The following is a 21,297-nucleotide window of genomic DNA, read 5'->3' on the forward strand; positions in this document are numbered from 1 at the left end:
AATTTCAACTGCTGTGCAGGGATGTGCATGTGTAGGTTCATTCATAATTTACTTTTGTATTGGTCTATTGATATAGTTTTCAGAATAAATTTTTTGGGCCTTTTGCTATTTTTATGTATACTCTATAACATCACAAAGAAAACATTAAGAAGTAGAGATAGGGAATGGTATTGGAACATGGACTCTCATCACCTGAATTAGCACCACAGCTCATTGAGCTCTCACTACTCTATGTTACAGTACATTATATATTGTTATATGATATATATTATATTTCTGCTAATATATTTTATATTCTGAGTAATTGTTTTTTTCTGGTGCAGTTCCTGTGCACGGTGGTTGCCATCCTCCTCCATTATTTCTTCATGTCGGCTTTTGCATGGCTGTTCGTGGAGGCTCTGCATATTTACCGCATGCAGACAGAAGTAAGAAACATCAACTACGGTGCCATGAGATTCTACTATGCTATTGGCTGGGGAGTTCCTGCTATCATTACAGGTATGTGCACACAAACACACAAATAGAAATGGTTTTCGTGTAGGCATGTGTATGACATGTGTGCATTGCAGGCCTGGCGGTGGGGTTGGATCCTGAGGGATACGGAAACCCAGATTTCTGTTGGATTTCCATGTATGATAAGCTCATGTGGAGCTTTGCAGGACCAGTTAGCGTCGTCATACTGGTATTACATTTGTGTGTGTGTGTGTGTGTGTGTGTGCATGGGTTACATACAAATACGATACAGTTCAGTACAGTAATGTTGGTTGATAACTCATAGTCTCTTTTACAGTTGAATGGTGGAATGTTTTTAACGGTCCTGCGTATGACATGTAACCCCACTCAGAAGGAGATTAAGAAGCTGCCTGTGATGTGAGTTCAACATGCATGAGTGCTTTGACTACATTTACTGCTCATGTATGTGTTGTGTAGTAATTTAAAGGAACAGTTCAACCCAAAATGGTCCCAGTTGACTTGACCATAGTAATTTGTATTCCTAAAATGGAAAGCCAATGGAGACCATTTTTGGGGAGAACTACTCCTCCAGTGTGTAATATTCATTCTAGTAATTTTACAATGATCACATCTTCACCAGAAACAATGCTGCCAAAGATTATCAAAGTGTAATAATGACTTTTAATTTATACTGTTTATTTTACATTTATTCCTCCTATTCCTTCCCACAGTTCTACTATCCGCAGTGCCTTTCTCTTGTTGTTGTTGAGTACATGCGTTTGGTTATTTGGTCTGATGGCTGTTAACAACAGTGTCCTGGCATTCCACTACATGTTCATTGTCCTCTGTTGTGTACAAGTAAGTGTATTAAAGTATATATATTTTATATGTAGTGCATCATTTAATTGTGTGGGTTGTTTAGGACATCACTTATAAATGGTCTGCTCTTCTGCCAATAATACACAAGAAGCATACAATAAACATATTACAATAATGTTTGTTATATATTGTTAAGATATTTTAACAGAACAGCACAGCTCCCCATGCACTTCTTTTGTAACCAATGTAAGTAAATAAGGGTTGTCAACAACATACTTCAAAACATATTCTTTTGTTTTCTGCGTAAGAAAGTAAGTCATACAGGTTTGAAATGACAAACGTGAGTAAATTATGACATCATTTTCATTTTGAAGGTGAACCGGTCCTTAATTGGTCATAGGAAGTCAAATTATTCTTTCACAGTGTATTGTTTGTGTTTGTGTTTTAGGGTTTGGCCGTGTTTTTGGTGTTCACACTGCTGAACTCAGAGGTGCAGGAGGCTTGGAAACTGGCCTGCCTGGGCAAGAAAAGCCCCAGTGAGGAACCTGCCAGACCCCCACAGATTACGGTTAGTGAACACAAACACAACCCCTACCTCACACACGGATCTTCAACTTAAACCTATGTTTGCCCTCTTGAAGGGATGATAAGCATCTGACTTTCTAACCTGATTCATGCACAGGGCCAAAACCCATACAACAGCGCCTCCCTGCTGGAGCAGAGTGGATTACACCGTATCACACTCGGAACTTCAACCGTCTCATCGGTCAGCAGTGCAAGGTCTGTGAACGTAAAGTAAATAGCATATTTTACATTGCATATGAAGATTTGTATGGATTAACACACAGAAAAGCACGGCAACAGCTACATAAGTGAAATATGAAATCATTTTTATTTAGATAAATGCTTAATGCTGCTTTTTGCTATTATTGCAGCCGTTATTTACAACAAGAATACAAGAGACAGTTATGCATAGTCTCTGTGGTAGTGATCGTGACAAGAAACTACTTCTGTTTGTTTGCTTTTAAAGCAGCCCAGAAATAGCTTTTCATTTATGATTTAAATTGTCATGTCCCTATCGTCCATTCCCAAATCTACAGGCAGGCACAGTGTGCATTGTTCTAAGTTAAAACACCGAATCTGTGTGGATTGTGGTAAATTGAAAAACTAAAAGCTTCAAAGACAATTTATTATTCATGTGTGTTTCTCAGGGAGAATCTTTTGGCCCGGCAGGCTCTAGAACACACTCTGGCACACACAGGGGCAACTGATCTGGACGTGGCTATGTTCCACCGCAACGGAGGTACACTTACACACAATAACCTGCATGCCTGTACGTATACACACATATACAACAATTACACTCCTTATTTGTTTTTGTTTTTTATTCAAAAGTTTGCTGTAGGGGACATCTCTTTTGATAACTCTGCAGAAATATTATTCTGAATCTTTTCTTGTCTCTTGTTTTCTTTGTATGTATGTCTTTCTCTCAGGTGAGGATTCAGACTCTGATTCTGATCTCTCATTGGAGGAGGAGAGAAGTCTCTCCATCCCATCTTCTGAGAGCGAGGACAACGTTCGTCTGCGTGGACGCATCCATCGGCGATTCAAGCGTACCGCTCACCGAGAGCGTTTGCTCACAGAACCAGCGCACAATGGTGGAAAAGGTAATATTATCATCCTTAAAGGTTTGAATTGACAAGAGGGTGAGTAAATGATGACATTTTCATTTTGGGGCGAAATATCACCTTAAGTTGTAAGCATTTTATATGTCATGCCCACCATTGACTACCATTGCATGAATAATAGCTTTATACATTTCTTTATTCTGTTGAACACAAAATAAGATATTTAGAAGAATGTCGCAAAGCAAACAGTTAGGGGCGATTGTTGACTACCAGTTTATTTTGGTAGTCAATGGTGTCCAAGATCTGTTTGGTTAGAAAAATTTGTCCAAATATCTTTCTTGTGTTCATCAGAACAAAGACATTTTTATACAGATTTGGAAGAACTCGAGGGTGAGTAACTGATGACATTTTTGGGTGAACTGTCCCTTGTATGAGTTACCCTTGCATTGTTTTCGGTATTGATGCCATGAACTGCAACAGCTTTGGCTTTTGTGATACCCAACTGTTTGTGTATGGAACTGTTTATGTGTCAGATCTGGATGGCAATGATCTGCTCTCCTATTGGCCAGCGCTGGAGGGGTGTGAGGCTCACTCGCTACAGAAATGGGGCTCCGAGCGCCGCCTGGGTGGAGACTACAGCAAGGATGCAGCTAATAATAACCAGCAGGAAGCAGCGCTGACCAGCGGGGATGAAAACGGACTTACACACAGACACCGCAAGGGTAAGATTAATTTTATGTATCTTAACATATTCAAACATATTTAGCTAACAATTCACAGTAATCCTAAACATTTTGTTTTTCCGCAGGAATCCTAAAGAATCGTCTGGGCTGCCCACCTGCTCTGCAAGGTCTCTCTGCCGTGGGTCGTGCTCCCAGCGAGATGTCTTGGTACAGGACCTCCACGTTGGGTCATCGGGGCGTCCCGGCCGCCTCCTACGGCCGTATGTATTCTGGCACCGGTTCCCTGTCCCAACCCGCTTCCCGATACTCGTCCCGCGAACACCTGGATTCGCTTGCCAGACGCCAGCGCTCCCGTGAAAATCTTGACCTGTTGCCACGGCGACGCGAGCTCGGCGCCGAACACCTGGGTGGATCCAGAGAGAGGCTGGGCCCTGTTCACAGCATCCATGGCTCCAGGGAGGATCTGATGGCTAGGGGTGGCCTTACAGGTTTAATGGGGGCGGAGGGGTCTTTAAGTGGTTCGAGAACACAGCTCAACAATCTAACAAGGCAACAGGCCTCTAGAGAACACCTTGGAGGAGCTCTCATGAGCAGTCGGTCTCGGGAGCAGCTGGAGCCGAACGGCGGAGCGCAACCATGCAGGGAGTGGTTGAGAAGCCTGCCACCTCGACAGCTCTCACACCCCGAGCCACACCCACCCTCTTCACCCCCTCCACCAATCACAGAGGAGCCCCAAGAGACCCTGCCCTCTCGTCGTGGGCGCATAGACTCGGCTCCCCCATGTAGGTACCCTTCATCCGCAGCTGCACCAGGAGCTCCGTCTAGTCGCCCACCTTCTAGCGAACATCTGGATATCCTCTCCTCTATACTTGCCTCCTTCAGCTCCTCTGTCTTAACCCCGCCTCCTAACCCAATCTCAGCAGGCCCCTCCCCTTCCCCGCCTCCTCTCTCTGTAACCTCTCAGAGCATCTCTGGAGTGTCACCTGACTCTGAGTAAGTCCAGTCCCCTTTTTCGCCTCACTGTATGTCCATTTATATCGGGGTCTACCTGTGAAAATACTTCTTTTCTTTTCTTAACTTAACAATAATGTTATAACATAAACATAATGTTATTGACTCTGTTTCTTTCTGTTTAGAGTTAACAGAAGTGATGGACAATCTTGATGATGCCCTCACAGCCCCACAATGCATTTCTGCTGATGGGCTGAAGAGGATCAAAGACAGCCAACTGGAGCATTTCGGGACTCCTTGCTTCACCCTGGGAAAACTTTAGACTTGAGAGTGAAGTTGTTCATCAAGGGCTTGAGATATCACCCTGAAAATCCAAAACACAAAGGGAAGGTGATGATTTCTATGCTTATCCTTTATCCAAACTGCAAACCTCAGATTTCAGACACTGAGCTGAGATGACTGGAGAGAAACAAACTGTACATAATACCTTTTTATACTTTTTGTATCTTTTTCAACAAAGATCAAAGAAGAAAATCTGTAGTGATGTTTTTGAAGACTGTGTGGATATGTGTTTAAGTGGGTAGAATCAAAAACATTTTGAAACCCATCGCAACCAAAACAGTCCTCAACATCCTCATTCCAATCCTTGTTCTCCAACTTTGTGTTTATGCAACATAAGCCACGCCCACTGACAGACATGACCGTAAAAACATCCATGGAAAAGGATTAGTATATGTAAATGAGCGACTGGCCCTTTGGATTGGTGGGAAAATCCAGAGACTGTGACTGTAATTAAAAGGAATTATGAAACAAAAGATATGATTGGACCGTAATGATTGTCAGTCAAGAGATTATGTTTTGAGACATGTGACTTGATTGAAAAGTTTTTGTGTTGATCTAAACACATTGCTTAAACAAACTCCAATATTCGCCTATATGAGATTGAATATGTGAGGCATTTGGTTTAGAAAGTGTAAAAATACATTCCTCAGACCTCAGAGGCACACATTGGAGTTGGTTATAGCTGTGTGAAGAGACATTAATGAATGGATATATTTTTAAGTAGCCTACAAGCATATTCAAATCTTATTAGCATAATCAAATTTCATAACCAGGCTTATCGCAAATATTGCTTGAGGAAAGGCTGCTGATTCCAGCTATTCATGAGATCCTATTTAATCCATTCTTTTAACAAAGAGAGCATATCTAAATGTCATTGAAATTTCTGTGAAGTATTGAATAATCTTGGTGCTTCAGGGAAAGAAACATGCTGAAATGCAGTCAATGAGATAACATCATCACGGATCATGTCAGGCTCCTGTTTAAAAGGAAAATCATGCTTCATGTGACTATTTTTTCTGTCTTTAACAGTATTATCATGAGTTTTTGCCAAAAAAAAGAGTGCCCTATGTCATCCTTTTATACCTCTTACCTGTGAAGAAGTGCTCCAGGATTTTTTAAATCATCTTTTGATAGTTTATTTATTATTGCATAACTTTATCTTGTACAGACATGAAATTAATTTATTTTATTTAGTAATATTTATTATGTTGGTTTTTCTTAGCCATATTCCTTTCTGGAGTGTTTGAAGTGTGTGTATGAGTTTTGTTTTTATAAGAGCGAGTTTTCATGTGTTCAAAATGTTTTTTTTTGTGTGAAACTTTTGTACATGTTTTGTCTGATAAGCCCCCTCCTCTTCTGTTAACAAAAACAGATGTGCTCAGAGAGAGAGAAAGAGAGAGGTGGAACATGATTGGTGGGTGAGAAAACGGAGAATGTATAATTGGTCAACATGTTTATTATCGGACATGTTGTATCCTATTTATTACGGGGTTTGAAAAAAATCTGCTACCAATGGGAGTTGAGACCAGAGACCCATTGGTCAATAAAGGAGTTAATTGATTCCAGGCTCCTGATTTCTCTTTTTACCACAAATATTCATGACGGGGGAGGACAGAAGTTCAATATGACACTTTTTTGAATGGCATGTTATTAAATGAAGTTACATACAATGTAATATAGTTTTGTTCTCACCTAGTTTAAATTTAATTTCACATTTTGTGTAAGTGATCTACACAACCCCATATCCACACTACTACGTTCTTAAAAAAATAGCTCTGTTCCTCACACAAAGCTTTCGGACATTCTAAAATGACACAAATTTTTGGGGTGAACTATACCTTTAATACTCATTACTGATCACAGCCCTGTTGTGAATGTTCTATCCATCTCAACACTAAGAGGTGAAAACAAACAATACTTCAATTCAACCAGTACAACAGTAGAAAGTAAACAATGAGCAGCATTTATTTACCTGATAAATCTACATAGTGAATGATTTCTAATAAACTAAGTCAAAAGTTGTTCCTGAAGAAACTATTCTTAGAGGTGTTTAAACCAAGAATGGATTATGGACCTTCAAAGTCCCCCTGATTCTTGTGAATTACAAATTATCTGTTTCTGACCTCTTTTCAAAATCAAAAGTGTCTTTTAAACATCTTTTGACCGTTTTTGTCATGATCATTTTGTTTTTGCAATTGTGACTTTAATTGCAATGCTTATTGATATTTACAGTATAATTCCAATTTAAACATCACAAGCTCGCAAGGGGGCCTTGCAGGACCATAATCCGTCTTTAGTTAAATCCAGAATTAAGCATTAAATTAATGTTAAATCATTAATATTGCAGATCATTAAAATTAAATAAAAATTGCTCCTCATATGTAAATTAAGATTTAATGTGAGCAACTCCTCAATGAAATTCTGACTGACAGATGTATTGATGAAGTATTGATGAGAGGGTGGACAAGAAGAGAAATTTAACCTTTAAAGCACCTGATTTACCCTCCGTCTGATAAAACACTGGCATTCTTTCTCTTTGACTAGTTTGCCAGTAAAAATAACTGAACCGTTTACTATAATGAGTTTTTTTCCTTACCACATTGTGAAATCTGTTGAGATTCTTTGCAAAAGATAAAAAATAAAATTCCAAAGCGCCAGAAAAACAATCTCAAGAAAGATTTCTCTCAAGAAAATGTTATTTGTTTTAAGGATGTGGATACAGAAATACACAACAGAATTTTTAACAGTACATCCCTAAAGTACAAAATTATTGTTTTGTAAATAAACAAAGCTATTGTTTAGCTTTTTTTAGCAAAAGCTAAAAAAACTTTCCAAAGGAAAGTTGATAGAGCTAAGATGTCATAAACATCATTGTTCAAATCTGTGGATGGTCATCGTCCTCACTGTCGGTGCTCGAGAGCGGAATTTCTGCACCCATCTTCAGTAGTTTTGCTTGATAATATCTCTTTTTGGCCTGTGCGGCTTTCTCTTTCTGTTTCACAGCTTTTCTCTTCTCCTCCCACACACACTGCTGCAGGAGCAACAGGCTCATTGTCTGCTGATGCTCCAGTTCAAACAGTTCCTGTCTGCGAGCCTCCCATTTTATGGAATCTGGTACTGTTGATAAGTTCTCAGCTGATCCTCCTGCAGGGACACGTGAAACTGGAAAATCTCTGTGTACGGTGTCAGAGTTTAATGCCTGACTCCTTGATGCCGAGCCTGAGGTGCTTCCGGCATGGTTGGGATAGAGGAGAATGGGATAACTGGATCTGGAACGTGACCGGAAACGTTTGGGGAGGGGTGGAGAGGAGGCAGGGCCAGGGGGAATCCCAGAGTTAACTGGTGGCTGGGTACGTGACGCCAGGCCAAGGTCAATGGCTAAGTTCTCCTTGCTGTCTGCTTCCTGTTAAAAAAGGAAGTTTGCAAATCACATCCTCACTCCTGTCATGGGATACTAAGAGGAAATAAAAATAATGTTTAATAAAGAATAGGGGTTTTGCATCATAGCTACACTAAACAATATTATGTTGTGCAATATTGACCAATTAGCATCCAGGACCAGATTTAATGTCTACTTCCTGTTTAAATAGGAAGTTTGCAAATAACATTCTCAATTCTAACATGAGATACTTCACAAAAAGGTAATAATGAATCATGTAAAATAATGAATAGAGTGTATGAATTGACGTCACTTTCCTCAGTGAACATTTGGGACACGTCCTGGTTGGCAAAACACACAGCAAAATGATTAGGAGAAACAAAGAAACCGGGACTAAAACATGCAATTATTTGCTGAAATAACAAGCAGACGGACTCGACGGTGATCCTTATGACTTCCTTACGACTTCCAAAGGAGGCATGGGTTTCTGGACACTGTAATGTAGCGCATAATTGCGTTTCCTGATATTGTCCCTGAGTGTTTTGCCACCCACAGGGTTGTGATCACGTGGTAAAGTAACAACACATCCATACCCTCTATAGGTTTTTGGCAGTATAGCTATAGTATATTACTATATTGTGCGGTATTGACCAATAAGGATCCGGGACCAGATATATAATAAAATACATTTTCATGAAGTTTACTCCCATATTTGCTCCAACTATCTCATAAAAAAAAAACATTCTTACATTATTTTGACCGTGCTTAGGATCCTCATGTTCACTTCCAGTAGTGCCCAAGAACCCTTTCACTACAGGTGAGAAAAAGAGTAAATTAATCTCCTTTCTATAAATACAGCAATGACAGATGGGAAGAACAGTAGTTTCTTCCCTGCAACATAGATCACATGATTTTAAATTACCTGCTCCAGGTGATCCGCTCCTACCCGAGGCAATGCTGTCGTCTCCATCTATCTCTTCCAGACAGGAGGTCAGGTTTGGAACCAGAGCAATCACTTGTCTCTGCACCTGCCAAGCACCCGAGACAAACAACAGATGATGTTTGGAAAGCGACAAGAATTCTTAAATCTCACAGAATTACGAGCACACATTCACCTGAGTAAGTGTGGACACAGGAAGCCCAGCGGCCTGCTGCTCCTGTCGTTTCTGAAGAGCCACACGACATTCCACCTTCAGCCGCTTCCACAGTGTCTTCAGGGACCCAATGCTGCTGGGTGGTCGATTAGGGAATGCTGTATTAAAGGCCTGAGCCAGCTCTGCCCACACAGCGTTCCGGTGCACAGTGGTGTTGGTGTCCTTCCGAAAATCCTGAACTGTGTCCACCACCGCATGAATTCTCCTTAGCAGGAACAGCTTCTGCTCCAAGGTGAAGTTTGGCATGCGGTATGTCATAGTGATAAGCACCTAGTTTGTGATTGTGAGATGATGTGTAGCCTATGCACACTAAGGCTTACATTGAGGTATTTGGGTAATTTAATGTATTCAACTTATTTAAAAATCTTTATGTCATTTATAAAGAAGACATAGTTTTTTTTAAAAGAACAGTCACGGTTTGTTACAATTTCAAGTCCATCTGGGTCACGCATGTGTGTCACATGTATTTTAGCGGTCAGAAAGCAAAAATGAGGCACATTTTCAAGAATCCTCCGATAATTGCTCGGACCATCCAAGTCTGCTCCACCTCTCGAAGGAATTCATGAGGGAACAAAGCCTGTGCTGGCTCCGATCACTATCCATCAAGAATATTAAATCACACACGTACAACTGCGCTTTTGTTAAACGCAAGAAATTCAACGCACGAACACAAATCCTTAAATTAGTTTAAAGTAACATAATAAGTAAAGCAGATGTTAATGGGTTCATTTCAGTAATATTCTCCCCATTCAGAGCGCTAAACCCGAGCATCGCACTTGAGCAGTCAACCCGAGATGCGGTCTAGACCAGAGCTCGAGATCATTAACGCTGCTTCTCCTTTGCATTTACAAATATTTGCAAATATTGTTTTATTTATTATTTTATTTTACCTACTTACATGCAATCATGATTCTGAAGGTTTTATTCCGAAAATATACTTAAATCCCCAACCCCCCCGGGTTTTAGCGGTCCGTATACATTTTAAACAACAGACAGGAGACACATGCGCAAAATGACGCTCCGGGCGTATAAAATTGGCAGTTCAATAGTCTGTGCATTTCATATGATTGGTATACAATTCTCTTGAGTTCTACTGTAGACATATGGTTTATGCATCAGGCAAGATGCACAAATGTCAGAGTTTAGCAGCAGAGAGAGCGCTGATCATTTCGTCCAATAGTTAAGAGTTATGGTGCAGCGTGTGCAGTATAGTAAGATGCGATTGGACGATGCGCGATGTCAACGAGGAAGCGAGAACACAACATGCGTCTGAGCAACTAAACACGCAGGACCTTGCGTGAGAAAAAGATACAAAATATTATCTTTAATTTGATCCCGAATAAAGTCACGATCTCTACAGTGAGGACGTGAGGTGAACTGAACTTGTTTACGATTGTGTTATAAAGACAAACGGGCAGAATCAGAGGACTAGATAGATTAGGTTTAGTACAGGCTTGTTTAAATTACTTTCTTTATAGATAAACGCTTAATGTGTCTGATAATGGATTTCTGCACTGATGTCATTTAAAGTATTTCATTTAAACGAACAGTCACTGCTGAAAAAATATACAAGCAACCATTCTAATGGATTACGTTAGTTCACCCTAAAATGAATCATTTACTCACCCTCAGATTGTTTCAGAGCTGTTAAAATGTATTTGTTCTGTTGAATACAAAGAAATATGTTTGAAAGAATGTAAGAAATTTTCAGTTCTGGGACATCATCCACTGCCATATGGTCTGTTGAACACAAGTGATGTATTTTAACATCTGGAATCATACATTTTTCGATTTGACTACAATTTAATTGTTCCTGCTATAAACATTCTTCCAAATATCTTTCTCTATCCCTATCTCTTATTTAATGGTTATAATGGAACCTTTATAGGTTTTAATAGAAACTGTAGTGTCTCTGCTGGTAATGTTATATTGTGGGATGTTATGGGGCAAATGAGAACCAATAGAATTCCCATAAATCTTATTAGAATAGGGCTAAACACACTGTTTAGGTTTTGACAGTAAACAGTGTTAGTAAATGAAAACATATTTTTTTCAGCAGAGGTGTGTTTATTAATTTAGGTTTATTTATTTGAAAGATATGCTTCTGTCTGTAAGTCATCATGAAACGCTATTTTTATGTATATCCGAGTGAAATGGCTTCTGAAATTAGAAAAAGCTGTAGGGTAGGGCTGTCTTTTGCTCTTCCCTTTCTGATTGGTTTGTTGTAAGTTGAGCCTGGCGAACGCTACAAATGACTGGACAATGGACAGTCAGTTTAGTCCTACCTCTTTTTTGTTGGTGAAGAATAGTTGTTGTTGAAAGGGGGAGATGTGGTTAATGTGTTTGATTAGAGATTACAAGAATACATGAATTGAAAAGAAAATGGTGTGGACAGATTAATCATTAATAATAATCATTGCAAGAGTGCGTAAAACACTTATAATTTTCCTGTTTAATTTCATGGCGACTTTAAAGCAGTGGTTCGCGAACTGGAGGCACCAAGATGGACCCAGGGGGCCACATATGAAATGAAATTATATGCAATCAAACATCAGAAAAATAAGAAGAATTAATGTTACAGCATTGTATAACTAAATATGTTTTGGGTAATGTTTGTGTTAGGGTCTCCCCTGTATTAAATGGCATTCTCTGGGGAGTCTGCTGTGCTTGTTGCCTCTGTTACTGCGCTGGAGTTTCTGGGCGATGAATTCCTGCTGACAGGTGATTGACACTTAAAAAATAAGTCACAGAAGTGATCACACCCCTCACATTTTTGAAAATATTTTCATGTACAGCACCCGCAGACATGTGGCCAATTCCTCTCCGCAACCAGCAGAGAGTGAAGACGATAACACCAAATTTAACACACCTGCTCCCCATTCACACCTGAGGCCTTATAACACTAACAAATCACATGACACCGGGGAGAGAAAATGGCCAATTCGGCACAACTTGGACATTTTTTCTTAATGATGTACTTACTTTTTTTGCCAGCGGTTTTAGACATTAATGGCTGTGTGCTCAGTTATTTTGAGGGGACAGCAAATTATACAAGCTGTAGACTCACTACTTTACATTGTAGCAAAGTTTCATTTCTTCAGTGTTGTCACATGAAAAGATTTACTAAAATATTTACAAAAATGTGAGGGGTGTACTCACTTCTGTGAGATACTATATATTACAGTTAAATGAACTCTGGTGTGACACTGACTCCGGTTCACTAGTAGCATTATGGTTGACTAACATTGTGGTTAATCTTAAAAGTTTTATAAACCTACAGGATGTGGCAGTTTTCCAAACATAGAATACTTATAACCATTTGTTTATAGTACACGCACAGATTTTGTTTATTCTCGGTTGTTATTTCATGTAACCACCACATTTTAATATCCACATCTTTAAAAGACCTTAATTTACCTGTGAGCTATTTTGTAATAATACAATCTTTTGTATGATGAATTCTTTTTGGCTCTTCTTTTCAGGTGAAGGACCAATCTTGTCTGTGTACAGTCTTCAAACATCACCTACAAAATGTGCGTCTTTGAATGTTCTCCAGAACTTCCGTATCCATGGTATAAGACCTAGAAAGAAACCGCAATCTGAAGAAAGACAACCCAACATCATCATTTCATCTGAAGGTTCTGTTTGGAACGAGGAAGAACGGCTGATTGTTTTTGGAGGTAAAGGTGTGCGTCTCATCACCTTCAGCTCTCAAGGGCAGTGCCTGAAGCCATCTGGCCCTCTATTTGAGCTGCAAGATTGGGTGCTAGACATTCATTGGTTGGAAGGAGATCCCCACACACTTATGGCTGTATCCTTGGCTCACAATGCCCTGCTGCTCCTTGAGGCAGAATCCGGTAACGTTCTTTCCTTCTACTCTTGTGTGGAGACCTGCCTTCTCTACTCTTCACTTATAATTGGCTCAAAGTGGGATTCTTTAGTTTTGGTGGGCGGGACTGTTTTTAACCAGCTGGTGCTTTGGAGACCCAGAGGAACCAAACCTGATGGCCAATCCCAAGTAGAGAGACGTTTGCTGGGCCACAGTGGAGTCATTTTTAATCTCTGCTACCTCCAAAAGCCCGGATGGCTGGCATCAGCCTCGGATGACCGCAGTGTTCGCGTGTGGAATGTTGGCTCGCTTGGGGGAGATGCTGGATGCGGAGAGGAATTGCCCACATGTCTGCGGGTGCTGTACGGACACCAGGCCCGGGTGTTCTGTGTCAGGCTTACACCCACCCGTGTGTTCAGCGCTGGGGAAGATGGAGCATGCTTGCTCTGGGAATGGGAAGGCGAAGGCAAGGTGGGACGTACTTTTAGAGGGCATAGGTCAGGTGGGGTGAGGGCACTGGCTATCAGCGAGGGCAACATGAGCTGTGGAGGGGGGTGGGTCGCAACTGGGGGGGCTGATGGAGAGATAAGAGTGTGGAGAGTGGCGCAAGAGAATAAGAAAGACGAAGAAGAAGCTCAGGTGGATCTGGGGTTCAAAGCACGAGGTTGCCCTAAAGTGATCAGATTAGTGGGTGAAGGTGCAGATGTGAAAACACTAGTCTGTACTGATCAGGGAGAGGTGTGTGTCTATCAAAGTCAAAGTTGGGATGGCATTTGGCAAGGGGGAGTTGACTTCCATTCGTATTGTGTAATGGAGGTCACAAGTATCCAGAAGTCCAGTTCTGTTGTGTGGGTTTGTGCTGTGGGTAATCTCAACGGAGGTGTCCAGGTTTTCCCTGTGGGACAGCCAGATGTGGGTGTGCTGCTTAAAGCTGGTCACGGTAAAGTTCACTCTGTGCTTTGGGTAAAGAGTGTGTTTGACGGGTGTGAGGGTTTGTGTCTACTCGCATCGGGCTCTGAAGGGACGGTGTATAGGTGGAAAGTAACAGTGTTAGAAAGTGAAACAGGCCTGCAAATAGAGAAGAAAATACTTCCTCCCTTTCTGCTACCACCTTGTGCCAAGCGCTGGCTGACCGCTGCCGTTGCTCTATCACACAAAGAGGGGTTGTACCTGTGTGGTGACCGCCGAGGGTCACTGCTGCTCTACATTGAAACGGAGAGAAATGACCAAAGAAATAAAGACTTGAAAGATACAGAGACAGAGAACAGGCAACAGAGAGCAGAGCAAGAAAAACCAAACAAGACTGAAAATACATTTAATGTAAAGGAAAACATTGACCCTCTGTCTCCCATCAGCACCCTCTTCGGTGTCCATGGAAAGCAGGGTGTGACCTCTGTGTGTGAGCATCAGGGTGTGTGTTACACTACAGGTCGAGATGGATGTGTACGAATACTAACTATTGAAGAAAAGGTTCTGACCGTCCGTCGAATTCAGCGAGCCTGCAGAGGAATGGACTGGCTGGAGAAGGTTCTGTTTCTGAACTCTCACAGACCAGAACTAGAAGAGACGATTGAAAGGGTTGAGGAGCGGGAGGAGGTAACACATAATGAAAGTATCACTGAGGCTCGCTTCGTCATGGTTGGCTTCCACTCCATAAACTTTGTTATATGGGACCCACACAGACAAGAGAAACTCTTATCGGTTTCCTGCGGAGGAGGCCATCGATCCTGGGTGTACAGACTCCCGACACACACCCACATACACCCTCAGCCACACACGCTCGTACAGGGCACCCTAGTGTTCATCAAACATGGAGCCGTCATCGCGTCTCGTTCACTAGCGTCGACAGAAGCCAATTTGAATGGACACACGCTGAAGGAGGGGTTTCATGGAAGAGGTATCGGATGTGTCAATCGACTTGGTTGTCTCACAAACACATCAACAGAACTTTGGGAAGTTTTTGTTACTGGTGGGGAGGATACCATAGTAAGTGTACTTGCCATTAAACCGCAGAGTGGAACTGTGAAGGTGCTTGCTGTTCTGACGGACCACATCTCGAATGTTCGCACGCTGGCTACTGTCAAAAGAGGAGAAGTGAATGAAAGTGGGATGGATGAGAGCACCTCAGCCCTCTCGTTTATGGTGTTCTCGGCAGGAGGACGGGCCCAGCTGCAATGTTATAGGATTCTGGTTCGTCTGGATGAGCTGCGGGATCAGCCAGTCTGTCAGGTGACTCAGATAGCAGGGCATCGATTGGATGAGCAGTGGGAACGGAAGCGGAACCGACACAAGACTGTCAAAATGGATCCTGAGACTAGGTGTGTAAACGTTTATACTAATACTCTAACTTTAAGTCATTTTTGTCACACGAGAGACAGTTTTGTCACAGAAAAGGTTTCTTGCAAAATGCTACTGACCACTAGAGGTCAGACAAAGCTAACTTACCCAATTGCGGTGTAAACCTCACTGTGGTTGTGTTCTTGTAAAAGAGCAAATAGTAAATGCTTTTTCATTTTTGCAGGTACATGTCTATGGCTGTGGTGCATGACGGGAATGAATGTGTCCTCCTAGCTCTGGGCTGTAGTGATGGTGCAGTAAGGTGCTTTGATTTTTGTGATATTAAGGTCGTCACATTATCAGATTTTCACGATTATTCTGGCCAAAATAATTCACTGTAACAATTTTATTGTTGTACCTATTGAAATAAAATAAATCAATTATGCTATCTGTCAAATCGTCGTTCATTTTGTTTATTTTGTGTTTTTTGGCCAAAGAATAACACTCTTGTAGGGAAGCAGACTGTCATCTGCTATGTTGAAGTGTCGACCATAAACTAACACTGAATTGTTTATGATAATCATATTGGTAATGTGTCAACATGATGTCAGCCATCAGTTATTAATGCCATAGTTCTTGTCAATAATGGTATTTTGTGACACCACTAATATGAATGAAAATTTTAGTGTTTAGTTTTAAATAGAAAACATACGTGTTTACTTTAAAATGTTGTGTTGTTTTTTAGGCTGTTCAGTGTGACTGAGAGCAACAGAAGAATTGAGATGCTATGGGAATGTTTTTATCATCAGAGGTGTGTGCTCAGCGTCACTGCACACATGCTGAAGGACTCCCAGGGCAAAGAGTGAGAAAACACTGTATTTATCAAATACTTTTAATTAACATTTTATGATTCCATATTTTAATTTCGTACACATATTTTCTCTCTTTCTCAGGCTTTTGTTGCTGTTCAGTGGCACTACAGATGGTTGTATATCTGTGTGGGATTTAACAGCAGTTTTGAACAGTAAGGCCAGAGTCAGCTGGCAGGGTGAGTCATACACATACCAGACCATAACCACTTTTTAATTTAGTAGTTATTTTTATTTCATTTTTGTAAGATTCATTTATGTGAGGATGTGATGTTCTTGTATGTGTCTTTTGGCTTTAATAATAAAAAAATATTCAAGCGACCTTGAAAAAGGTTATTTGTTGCGCAATTTAGGTTTAGCAAACTTAAGTTATTATACAGTTCATGTCATATTTAATTATCGAGTGGAAATATGCTGTTCAATTTGGATTTTTGTTAGCAATTTTAGAAATATGTGACTTCCCCCATTCAAATAGATAGGACTGTGGACTTGCTATGACGTAAATAGCTGCCCAGAGGCGTTGCAAACATGGCCGCCAAGTAGCACAACTTCCGTAAATGGACTTTGGTTTAGAGCATTAATCCCATTAAAAGAAAATTTACATCATATGTCTTGTTTGAAATTATACGTCCAGTGGCTTCGATACCAGGGTTATTATAGTTTTGTTCTCAGTTTTATTCGTCTTTCAAATGAGCTTTTATTTTAATATTTTTAGTTTTAATGTAATATTTTAGTATATTTTTTAATAAACTTTGTTATGTGCGTTTGTGATTTATTATTTATTTGTTATTATCATTTAGTTTTTCAAATAATATTTGTGTCAATATTTGAATTATTATTTAATTAAAATACATTTATAATAGTTTTACTGAACTATAATAACATTGTTTGATACCTTCTATATGCTAATAATGATTTATTCTATTTCTGTGTGCATTAGGTCCACCTGCCCCATTCTTTTCCATACCTGTTCACCAAAGTGGAGTCAATACTCTTGCCTTATCACAGTTGAGAGTCCCTGGACAAAGAGAAGAAAATCTCATCTCATTGGCCAGTGGTGGAGATGATGGACAGCTATCTTTGCTGCATATCATAGTAAAGCAAGAACAGCAGGAAAATGGAGGCGTGTCTTTACAGCTGCGTTCTCATTGGTCAGTCCCCTTAGCACACTCTTCCCCCCTTACCGGGTTGTGTTCGATAAGCCCTGACTTGCTGGTTTCAACCTCACCCGACCAGCGCATGTGTTTGTGGAGTGTGAGCAGTGATGGACTGATGGACCCACAGAAGGTGCTGTTCTCACACACTGCAGATGCTGCTGGTTTGTGGGCGTGGTTAGATGCTGGATCAGGGGGAGGAGCCTGGGTTGTTGTATGTGGACAGGGATTGCAGCTGTTTAAGTTAACACAGGGAGATATGGATAAACAGAATAACGATGTGAGGCAAAAAGGTGATGAGAGAAGGAAAGTGATGGTTTCTTGAAGACTTCATAAGGGCTTTAATTTACATTGCATATTTATAAATTAAGATACCAAAGAGTTTTAACTGTAAAGTTTTTCAAATAAAAGCTTTTAATTAATGTGTACATGTAACATTTTCTGTTGTTAACTTCAGTGCTGAAAGGGATTTTTTGTGTGTGTATCTTGTGAGGTCCTCACACATTTCAACATGGCAAATGGCTCAGTGAAAGTCCCAACTGATATGTTTGGACACCTGGCTGATGCTTATGTAAACCTGATCTGCTAGATCTTGACACTTGTACAAATATGTATAATTTTTTCATTTGGAGTTGGTCCAAGTAGTGAAGAAAAGCAGTCAACAAGTGTACATTCCTTCAAGACATGTTGGTTGAATGCGATCCAGCCCATACTACCATTTAGTATTACCAATTAGGTTTTAATTATAATAAAGAATAATACAGGTGTGTAAAAAGGTTTAATTTTTATTATATATGATCTTGCACGTGCTTGTGTTTATTAATGTATGTGGCCCAAAGCTTAAAGGAGGGTTCATAAGTGTATAATGTTTCTGTGTTTTCTGGGCTCCAGGCCAGCAGGTAAATATCCACGTGGGTGAATGAGAGAGAGAGAGAGAGAGAGAGGGTACACCGAGTGTTGGGGGGCTTTGGCTGTGTAACTAAGTATAAATATTTCACCTCCTTCTCCTATTCCCTTTTGTTCATCATCTTAGCTGCTCAATGGCCAACCCCTTTTAATCCACAGCCGAACGAATGAAACCCAGAGAGAAAGACATCGGAGAGATATAAACTAGCAAAGCTCTATTAGGATTTACCGAATGTGAAAGAAGATTATTTTTCTTTTTAAATCTGACTAATATTGGAGAAATTGGATTAAATGGCTGTGAAAAGGAGTGACGCATTATAAAAATATTTATGTGAAAATAAAAGGGGTAAGTATGAAATAACTATGGAGATGCTTACGCCATCCTGTAATGGAAATGATGATGAATTGTGTGAATGTTGTGCTGCTTAACTGCTCACCAAGGTCATGGGTTCAAATCCCAAGGAATTTGTAACCTGTCTTAGATAAGGCTTCTGCGATGCACAGTAAATGTGCTCATTTTAAATGACGTTGGGTCTCTCCTGTAAAAGAGGTCCTGGTGTTCCTTGAGCTTTGGTGAAGGATGTCACGATTGAGCAGAGCTTGTTAATGAACAAGCAGCAGAAGAACAGCAGAATGCCACACAAACGAAAGAAGAACAATGCTGAATTTGAGAAAGTAAGCCCAGACCATTATTTTATATTTACAAAGACAAATAACCTTACATTTGCATGCTATACAATGTCATCTAAGTGACAGTCATTCAAGTTCATGATTTGTTGATATTTGTCCATGCAGGTCGGTGGAGGGAAGATGTCACGAGATAGGTTTCCTCTGATTGGTTCATCGGGTGGCAAAACTGCAGGTAAAGGTAATGCATCACATGCGACCAACATCAAATGTCAGATTGCTTTTGTATACATTAGATGGAATCAATGAAGCTGTTTGGTTTGTGGTTACCCAACCAGAGGAATATATTTTGGGGAATTGTGGGCTTACAAAATGTAACTTGCGCACCAGTAAGACTGTAAGGGTTGTGCGATTCCCCTGCTCATACATTGATATCCTTGAGGTCATGGTTGTCTTTATGTAACTCAAGACTTACAGTGGTTTAAAAATTCATGTTTGAGGTATGACACTGTATAATTTATAATGTTCTGGAGCAAGACGGTAAGTCTTTTCAAGTTGTATTAACCACATTCATTATTTTACTCATGGAATGAAAACTGTTATTCTTAAAACCTATTAGAAATTCTAGAGGGAACCCGTGCCGAATGTTTTGCTCGCTCTGCCTACAGACTGACATAACAATTGAACAGCTCTAGGATATTAATATCATGACAAGCTTGTTTTTGATAGATTGTTTTGGAAATTGTTATAATATTAGCCGGTTTGACTGGAAAACAGATGTAACAAAATACTGAACAAACCTCCTGACGTACAAGCATGAAGTGTTTGTTTCTTCTGTCTGCACAACGTTACTCGAGCTTATCAACAGACAATGCCAGTGCAAACACAAGAAAATTCAGGTAGTGCAGCTGTCATAACATTGATCTTTGTAATAAGACTTATAAGGAGTGTTAAGATTGTGTTGAAGGACTTGGCAATTTCATTTGTATCTGGCTGTTTCTGAATTGTCATTTGTGTATTTTCATGTTCTTTTTTTTAGCGAGGCCCGCTCTATCCACTCCTCAAGGTCCCCCTCAGGTCGAAATAAGAAGACGAGACCGTCCCCCCATCTCCTCCGCCACCCTCCCCGACAGCATGGCACCCTGGGAAGGCTCCTCCCACTCCGATTCCTCCTTTGCCAGTTTCCCCACTCCACTTTCTCCCCTTCCTCCTGCTCACTCTTATAAGCCAGTCGGTGCACGGGAGAACCAGCCCCAACCACCCCCTACTCAAATCAAAAATACTAAACTGGAGAATGGGCAGAGTGCCAGGGTAAAACGTAAGCCCCTCCCGCCAAGACATCCACCCAGACCTCCTAGGTTACCCCCTTTAAGGCAAATCACAAGTCTGAGCTTTTCCCGTAGCTTCACATTTTCTTTTTTTGAGCTGCCGGTTCATCAGTCTGCACGGAACCGAGCAGAGAGACTCAAAGATCTTACTGTGCTTTTAAAGCAGTTTCAGTACTGACGCTCAGTAATGAGGAAATAACACAGTAAATCTAGTTAGATTCAAATTTACGAAATACATGCAAATTCTGTTACCTTGATCTTAATTCGTGTTAATGTATAAATTGGAAGAAAAAATATTTCCTGTTTGAGGCTTGTAAAGATTTTTAATGGTAAAAATGACAAACGTTAAAGGAACAGTTCACCCCGAAATTTGAATGATAAATGATCAAAACAATTTAGTCATCATTTATTCATCCTCTTGTCATTTCAAACCTGTATGACTTGATTGTATAAATAAACTTTATGAATATTGTGTCCCACTATTTGTATATAATTATAAACAATAAAAATATTGAAGGACACACAGACTGAGTGAGGTTTTATTGACCAGTTAAGTTTATGTGCACTTAACCATGAGCCAGTTATCCTCAGTTTAGACGTAGCATTGTCATTTCATTCTCCAGACAAGGTAAGAAAACTATATCTTCAAGGTTCTTTTTGATAATAACTTAATTTGCACTTTCAACACCCTCATACTCGTGTAGTAACCTGTTGTCACGTGTGCTCATATCACAGACTGTTGACAGGCGCAGGTTTGAGCTTTGATGTGTTATCATGTCGGTGAACTTGCAAATACAAGAGTATTCATCAGCCCTTTACATGCATTATTTAATGTACTATTCTTAAAATACAGAACAACTTTAAGCTGTGTACCACTTTCGTGCTTGAATATTAACCT

The 21,297-nt window shown here is 40.3% G+C and overlaps 4 protein-coding genes across 5 annotated transcripts in view; 3 read left to right on the forward strand and 1 right to left on the reverse strand.

Annotated features, from left to right (window-relative positions):
* Positions 1-6,419, forward strand: part of celsr3 (cadherin, EGF LAG seven-pass G-type receptor 3) — a 38,295-nt gene extending 31,876 nt beyond the window's left edge. Inside the window, exons 27-37 of the mRNA XM_056772606.1 lie at positions 324-498; positions 570-682; positions 791-870; positions 1,185-1,311; positions 1,721-1,840; positions 1,955-2,052; positions 2,484-2,605; positions 2,766-2,939; positions 3,434-3,622; positions 3,709-4,576; positions 4,720-6,419. Coding sequence (XP_056628584.1) covers positions 324-498; positions 570-682; positions 791-870; positions 1,185-1,311; positions 1,721-1,840; positions 1,955-2,052; positions 2,484-2,605; positions 2,766-2,939; positions 3,434-3,622; positions 3,709-4,576; positions 4,720-4,747 — 2,094 coding nt within the window. The 3' untranslated portion in view covers positions 4,748-6,419. The remainder of the gene's footprint in view (positions 1-323; positions 499-569; positions 683-790; positions 871-1,184; positions 1,312-1,720; positions 1,841-1,954; positions 2,053-2,483; positions 2,606-2,765; positions 2,940-3,433; positions 3,623-3,708; positions 4,577-4,719) is intronic.
* Positions 6,420-6,723: 304 nt separating this feature from the next.
* On the reverse strand, positions 6,724-10,478 carry LOC130439956 (uncharacterized). The gene is made up of 4 exons (XM_056772656.1): positions 9,371-10,478; positions 9,178-9,283; positions 9,005-9,066; positions 6,724-8,279 (listed from the first exon to the last, which is right to left on the reverse strand). The coding sequence occupies exons 1-4, from the start codon at positions 9,665-9,667 to the stop codon at positions 7,752-7,754; spliced, it is 993 nt and encodes a 330-aa protein (XP_056628634.1). The 5' UTR covers positions 9,668-10,478; the 3' UTR covers positions 6,724-7,751.
* A 181-nt stretch (positions 10,479-10,659) lies between these two features.
* On the forward strand, positions 10,660-17,964 carry wdr6 (WD repeat domain 6). Its single transcript, XM_056772609.1, has 7 exons — positions 10,660-10,781; positions 12,032-12,130; positions 12,892-15,556; positions 15,760-15,837; positions 16,261-16,377; positions 16,469-16,563; positions 17,325-17,964. Exons 2-7 carry the CDS (start codon positions 12,049-12,051, stop codon positions 17,861-17,863), a joined length of 3,576 nt encoding a protein of 1,191 aa, XP_056628587.1. The 5' UTR covers positions 10,660-10,781; positions 12,032-12,048; the 3' UTR covers positions 17,864-17,964.
* A 119-nt stretch (positions 17,965-18,083) lies between these two features.
* Positions 18,084-20,823, forward strand: LOC130439960 (uncharacterized). Of its 2 annotated transcripts, none has more exons than XM_056772660.1 (3): positions 18,084-19,119; positions 19,240-19,312; positions 20,111-20,823. In XM_056772660.1, exons 1-3 carry the CDS (start codon positions 19,051-19,053, stop codon positions 20,575-20,577), a joined length of 609 nt encoding a protein of 202 aa, XP_056628638.1. In that variant the 5' UTR covers positions 18,084-19,050; the 3' UTR covers positions 20,578-20,823. The 2 variants fall into 2 exon arrangements, with proteins under 2 accessions (XP_056628638.1, XP_056628639.1); XM_056772661.1 differs by having other exon boundaries at positions 19,240-19,306.
* Positions 20,824-21,297: the final 474 nt, after the last annotated feature.

The sequence above is a fragment of the Triplophysa dalaica genome, chromosome 18, assembly GCF_015846415.1.
Source record: "Triplophysa dalaica isolate WHDGS20190420 chromosome 18, ASM1584641v1, whole genome shotgun sequence".
NCBI lineage: Eukaryota > Metazoa > Chordata > Actinopteri > Cypriniformes > Nemacheilidae > Triplophysa > Triplophysa dalaica.